At 47.2% G+C, this 7,230-nt stretch overlaps 1 protein-coding gene across 1 annotated transcript in view; it reads left to right on the forward strand.

The window, feature by feature from the left end:
* COL20A1 (collagen type XX alpha 1 chain) overlaps positions 1-2,063 on the forward strand; it is a 52,126-nt gene extending 50,063 nt beyond the window's left edge. The window contains exons 38-40 of the mRNA XM_033074955.1: positions 217-294; positions 1,127-1,282; positions 1,730-2,063. Of these exons, the coding sequence (XP_032930846.1) occupies positions 217-294; positions 1,127-1,282; positions 1,730-1,743 (248 nt within the window). The 3' untranslated portion in view covers positions 1,744-2,063. The remainder of the gene's footprint in view (positions 1-216; positions 295-1,126; positions 1,283-1,729) is intronic.
* Positions 2,064-7,230: the final 5,167 nt, after the last annotated feature.

The following is a 7,230-nucleotide window of genomic DNA, read 5'->3' on the forward strand; positions in this document are numbered from 1 at the left end:
CCCACCCCTATTGGGCTGCAAATCTGTGCTGCCTGGATCAAAGGAATCAGTGTCCTGTTGGTCACAGCAGGAGTGGGTGCCCAGAATGAATGAAAGCAAAGGGATGTTTCTCAGGGTTGCCAAGGGCTGACTCCACTTTGGAGAGGCTGCAGGAGCCTCAATGCAACCTGAAATTCGACAACAGTGAAGCAACACTTATCTCTTATCTGTGAATAGGTGCCCCAGGGCCCAAAGGAGAGAAAGGGATGTCTGGAGCCAGTGAGGAAGGGAGCCAAGGACCCAGAGGAAGAACAGGTAGAGTGACCACAACCTCTGCTTGTTGATCCAGCCCATGTGATGGCCACCAGCTCTCAGATTCAAACATCAGCAGCTGAAGGACCTCTGTGGTGGGGTAGGACTGACCTTCCCACCACAGCCCTGCTGGCAGCATCCTCAGTGGTTCCTCTCTGCTGAACTGCAAAAGATTCCTCCAGGCAGCTTCTTCCCTCTGGTGCCCATTCCCAGGGGATGATGTATTTTGAGGAGCTGAGACATGTCCAGGGAGTTTTAGTTTTGCTGCCTTTTTGCATGGAAGACCAGATGCTCGGGGGATAGAAGCTCTGAAAATTCAGCTTGTGGAACAGAAGGGCTTGTGAGTAATCTGTGAGGATTTGGAGTACTCCTCCACCCTGATCCCTGCTACTTGGGATCTGTGGGAAGTTTACCACTGGCATAACAAACCAGGAACTGTCAAAAGAGTGTGATCAAACACATTCTTCTTCATTTAATTTTCTGTAGTTGAGATGTAAAGACACAAAACTCCAGGATGGATCCTGGAGTTAGGGTGATTCTCTGCATTAACATGTAGGGGTTCTCATAACCAGGGGCTATGATATTTATGGTATTTGGGATTCTCATAACCAGGCTCCATTTTTAGCCAAGCTGGGAACTCTTAAGGTCAAGAAAAATGGGATTCAGGTACTGGGATTCAGAACAGGTTTTCCAACAGGCAGGTCCTATTTATCCACCAAAAAGAGGAATCCATGTTCAGAAAATTACCTGCCATGTAGGATGGAGGAAAATACAGAAGAGGAATTACGCTGCTAAAGCAGATGTGCTCCAGCTTGCTGTGCTTCTCCTTCTGCAGGCCCTCCAGGAGAAGTTGTGCAGGGGAAACCAGGTCCCAAGGGTCACCCTGGGAGTGCTGGTCCTCCAGGTTTCCCTGGTGTCAGAGGGCAGCCTGGGCAGCCTGGACATCCGGGGGGCTGTGATGTCTCTGGATGTTATGAGGCTGATAGAAGAGGTAAGTCCTGACTATGTCAGTACAAAAGTTATGATTTTGTGGTTGGTCTCTGGTCGCTTCTCTTGAGCCAGCAGAGACCTCTGTTCATCCTTCAGTCCTGCAAAGCCTCCTCTGCAAAGCAGTCAGGGTGATTCCTGTCCAGTCCCATGGGCTGTTCCTCAGCCATCCTTCATGGATTAACACATAACTGCAGAGTAGTCAAGCAGGTGGGGAGTGATCATGGGGGATCAGTTTTCCAGGTTTCCATGGGGGATGGAGGGAGGGACAGTTCCTCAATTCCTACATTTGCATTTCATGGAGGCTCAGTGAGACAAAGACCAGGGTGATGAAGAAATTCACTGGAATAAAAGGTTTACAAGGGAAAGGGATTAATTCTGTGCCATTCCTCCTCAGACCCTGACACTGATTTATTCATTTGCTCAGTGGTCTCATCCTTTCCACACACAGATTTCGTCCCCTGATGGCTGGGGCGGAGGCAGCTGGAGACATCGCCTTTCCCTGGAAATCTCTGGAAGAAAACTCCACAACTCCAAAAGAAGCAGCAACCCAAATAGCAGATTTGCTATGTTTTTTTAATGCCTCGTCATTTCTGTATGGACAAGTCAATCAAAGTCCCCAGCCTGTGTCTGGCTGAGCTCTCTGTCTGCACAACTGCAGCGCTCAAACTCACATCGCACATCCCACAGCAAGACAAAGGCACAGCTGGACACCCAGGCTGACAGACTTGTAAGGAAAAGAAATATTGTATTGAAACTCTCAGAAATAACAGATAATCTCTGCCTGTTTGTCTGCTTGTGGTTTCTTTTTATCAGTTGTTGTTCTGTGTCTCCAGCACAGAGAAAAGCAGCACCTGGTAACCAAAGAAGCAAATCCACTGGAGCAAAGCTGCATTTTCTGGTGGCTGCCAAGGTAACAAAGTCTAGCACCATCTTGGCTGCTTCTGCTTTTGGCAGAATGCTGATGGTTTCCTTGCAGGGGTGTTTTGTACACAAACATTGCAGCCAGAGATCACCTCACTGATGTGACAAACCACTGTTAACTCCTCTGGGGCTTGGTAACTCAGGCAAAGCCTTACATGAGTCACAACCCTGTGCTGAGAGGAGCTGGATTACCCTACTGCCTTTTCCACATCTCCCTCCTGCAGGCTGAGTAGCTACTTTACATTTTATCAAGTGGAATATTGAACAGCTCCGAGTCTGGCTTTTATGCATATGACACGGAGGTAATTGTGTTAACACCCCTTTCCTTGCCATCAGCTGTGTCTGCAACAAACCATGCAGATACTGATAAAAATGTTCCAAATGTTCCTCCTCCTTTGCAATCGCTGCTTCAGGCTCTGCTGGATCACTGCCTGTAACCTGTCCCTGCTTCAGAAACAAACCTTCCTGAACTCTGATTTAAACCAAAGAGGTACAAAAAGCATCAGTACAGATTTTTCAAAGCTGTTAAGAGGTAAAAAATGGAGCATCACACACATTCCTCCGCGTTTATTCTGGATGTGTAATTTCTGCAGTTACAGGCTGGCAGCCTGGCTGTTCATACAGCCAACCTTTGAAAACTTAGCAGCAAATACATCACACTTAGAAAGCAGATTGTCACATCAATACCGAAGAGAAAGGTTTACCTGAAGAGAACTGACTTTTTAAATAAGGAGTCAAAATATTATTTCTTCTTGTCATTATGGGAAAATCCTACAGAGTTAAGAAATTCTGCTAAAGGAACATTGGAACATGTCAGACTTGTGTGGGAACCAACCCACAACAAAAGTCAGATAAAATGTGGTTAGTGCATTCTGTAAGTATTGAAAGTAGCCCTTGGCTTTAAGTGTGTTCATTCTCTAGAAACTCCCAAGAATGAATATTTTCAGTATGACATACATTCCCTTTGGAAAATGTAGGGAAATGCATAGAGATTCCACTCTGACAGAAGCCACATTTCTGTTCCCTATGCAGCTCTCCAGAGTTGCCTTGACACATAAAATGGAAACCTTTCAGCTCAGATGAAGTGCTGCTGCAGACAAAGCTCCAGCCAGAAGAAAAAGGGGAGGTCAGAGGAGCTGGAGCTGTTTGGAAGTGACACATTCACAGGAACACTCTGCACAGTGTTGGGAGTTGCAGGTCAAAGAGCACTGGAGCTGAGCTTTCCAACCTGCATTGAGTTGGTTCAGAATGGTTCTGAATTTAGCACTGAGTATAGACTCCAAAGCTGTGATAACTGGCAGGTGAAGCAGTGGGCAGCAAAGGCAAGGAGGCAAAAGGGGTGCACAGCACAACAGGAAATCCTTCCCATGAAATGCTCACAAAGTGGGGAGGGTGGCCAGTGCAATGAGGAACACTTGCAGGTTATTCTGCCTCCTTTCTGCCTTAAACCAGCACAGCCAAATTCCCAGTTCTGGACTCGCTGTTCTGCCTGCTCAAATTAGAAACCACAGGTGATTTGGGACACAGCTTCTTTATGTTTCTTTATCAACTGTTTTTGAAAATTGCTCACATCCCCTGAAATCCCAAGACTGTCTGACTTGGGATTTGATCTATTTTGATGGAATTTCAAGTGACATTTGCTTTTGTCTGGTTATTTCAGATCCAACAGGAATGGTCAGACTTAAACAAAATTGGGTCCCAGCAGGGCTATTGATTATGACACAGACAACCTGCACGAACAACTTGTCCATTTGTCCTTCTAAACTTTGTCCCATGAGTGGATTTATTTATTAGAAATCAAGGATATTTAGTCCATGTAATGTCACAGAGCCTGTGCCAGTGCTTTGTAACCCAATTCCTTAGGCCAAGGAACTTTTCTGCTGTGAGATTTTAGGCACTGAGAGTTTGACTACTTGGTCTAGGTGGATTCTGGCAGAGGCTGAGACCTTTCAGTGACAGATATTTTTGCAACAAGCATGTTTTTGGGGTGGGATCTCTGTCTCAGGAGTAAGATACAGCCACAGGAGTAACCAGCAATGCTGCTAACAGGCAGCAGAATTTGTAATGCCCTTTCTCCATGACTCAACAGCTTGGCTGGACCAGAATTAGAGGGCTGGAAACACAAATATATCCTAGGAGTGGCTAAAGGGTCATTAATGGACATCACTGCAGTGGGGGAGGGCCAGGCAGGACCATGGATCCAGGTGGGGCTGTTTTGGGGGTGTTTTTCCTAGGACTGTTCATCCATCTTCCACCTCACATCTGCATCTCTGCCTGTCTGCCTCCACACCAGTGAACTTCCTTGAGTCAAATTTCTTGATAAATGTCTAGAGAAACTCCTCCAAAAGGGAGGTGTTATAAGCTATGTGGATTAGCTCATTGGGGAATGAGATGGAAATCAGCCCTGGAAATGCTGGGGAAATTGGGATTACATAGATCATCCTGCCAGCCAGCTGCAGATAAAACACCCTGCATCCTCTGTGGCTGGACAAAGTGAGCATTAGGGAAGCAGGAGAAAGAAGATGGAGAGAAAAGCAGAGCAATGGAGGTAACTGAGGTTGTTACAGGCAGTTTTGTTCCAGTCATGCCCAAAGGAGCTGTACTGGAGGGAAAGCATCAAACACCATGGTAAGGATTCAATCTCTCCTGCACAAGTAAAGCAGAAAAGATCAACATCCCTATCTGCTGTCTCTGATGCCTTTGGGGTCTCTGAGCTTAGTTTTGCACTCTTGGAACCTGGAAACCATTTACATAGCTCTGGATCTCTTCCAAACACTTTTAGAGCTCTTGTTGTGTCCCACTCTTGCTTCCTCTCTCTTTTTCTGTTGTCAGCTTGTTCACTCACGTCCTGGGAATCATTTCTGAGCTGGGAGCATTACAAATACCAGCAGTCTGGCTGCATGCATTTTCCTGGAGTCTTTCATATGCTAAAAACTTCTCTTTGTGTTCCATGGGTTGGAAATAGCACAATTATCCATTATTCTACAGTTATAGTCTGGTTCATATCCCATTTTTATTCCAGTTTCTGATCACTGAATCCTATAGAGGCATAGCACCCTCCTAAACAACCTCTAAGATGTAATAACCTGCCTAAGAAAGAGCAGTAGATGTTGTTTCCTAATTTCTCCCCTTAGACTTTAAAAGGAGGCACGTCAGGGGCAAAGACAAGAATTTATTTGAACTTTAACCTGGAAAACCACTTATGCAACCTGTGAAGAAATGTAGTTAGCAGTGAATGAAAGAAAACTGCTATGACATTACCAGAGCAGAGGATGCCAAGGTCCTGCCCTGCCCCAGCTTCTCCCAGACACCAGTGACACCTTTCTAACTGGTTTCAGCTGTCACTTCTCATCTTGTCCCACCAAACCCTGTGATCCTGCAGTGGCACTGACACTTCAGAGACACAGCCACATCCTTAGCGCTCCTACTCACACCCAACACCTCTGATGTGCTAATGGAGCTCTTTCCTCCTCCCCCTCCTGCATGCCAGGGCCATTCTGAATTTCACATTTCATGTCCTGCTCTGTGCCTGTGGAAGTGCCATGCTCCCCTTGAGACACTGCCCTTCACACAGAGTGCACTGGCCTTAACTTCGAGCAGAAAAGGTGAAAATTGCAGATGAGCCCTTTGCTGTGAGCAAAGGACAGCCTGTCCCTACTGAACTTCCAAATATGTCCCCTTATCCTGTCTTTAAAAGAAATTCTTATTCCTATTCCTATTCCTATTCCTATTCCTATTCCTATTCCTATTCCTATTCCTATCCTATTCCTATTCCTATTCCTATTCCTATTCCTATTCCTATTCCTATTCCTATTCCTATTCCTATTCCTATTCTCTTATTCTTATTCTTATTCTTATTCTTATTCTTATTCTTATTCTTATTCTTATTCTTATTCTTATTCTTATTCTTATTCATCCCCTAATTCTTATTCTGTCTCTCTGGCTCTTGCTCTGTCCTTAAACCCTTTTCAGTTCTCCTGGTGCCTCCAAGCCACCCCCTGTGCCCCCAGGGCCCAGCACAGCTCTTGCTGCCCAGCCACCCTGCCTTGGCTTTGGCTCCTGGCTTTGCTGGGGGTTTCAGCACAGACTCGAGCCCTGCTCACTCCATCCCTGTTGGAAACTGCTGGTTTTTCTGCTAAAAATGTGCCTGCACAGCCAAGCCTCCCACCTGCTCTGCTGCTCGTGGTCCCCATGTGCTCAGGGGGAGGAGGAGGAGGAGGGGGAGCTCTGAGCAGCTGCTCTGGGCATTGCTGTGCTACCACCACCCAGGGTGGGAAATCCAGGTCATGATCCTTTTGTCAGTGCACTCAAAAGGTGGGAAGGTGCCGGGGAGGGCTCACCTGTGACAGCAGAGCCAGCCCCGGTGTCACAGCCCTGCACACACCGCAGCTGAGCCCTGCACTGATGCGCTAGACCTTGAAGATGTTCGACTGTTTGTTTTCCTTTCATTGCCATCAGCAAACTCACTGACTGTGAAAAGGGATAAATTAGCATCTCCAAAGGCTGAGTCTCTGTTCATTCTGAAAACAAGCAACGAGGAGCAGCAGCTCGGCTCCCCCATCCTCCCTCCCACCCCGTGCTGTGCCAGCACAGCTCTTTGTACAACTGGCCCAAACCACGGCTGCTCCGGTTTCTTTGTGAGCCAAACACATTTTAAGCACTTGGCAGAGCCTCTGAACACGGAGGTCAGTTGTAGTTTCTTAGATGATGCCTCACAGGCTGATGGCAGCGTTGATGTTTAACCTGTGCTGCTCGGGCTGAGTGCAGTAACTTGTATTTCAAAGAAGTCTCAAACCCCATTGTTGCTGTTCCAGCCTTGCTGTCACAAGGCTGAGCAGCTCTGTGCTGCTCACCGAGCTGTGTGGCAGCAATGAGCCTCATGTGCCAGGCCAGCACACAGGGGTGACACACACATCCCACCTGGCTCTCACCTGGCTCTGGCTCCTACCAGGACCTTCTGTGCTGGTCCCCAGGCAGCTGCCGGCCTCTCCTGGTGTGTATTCCCCTAAATCCATGGCAGGGTGAACT

The sequence above is a fragment of the Catharus ustulatus genome, chromosome 17 (assembly GCF_009819885.2).
Source record: "Catharus ustulatus isolate bCatUst1 chromosome 17, bCatUst1.pri.v2, whole genome shotgun sequence".
Taxonomy (NCBI): domain Eukaryota; kingdom Metazoa; phylum Chordata; class Aves; order Passeriformes; family Turdidae; genus Catharus; species Catharus ustulatus.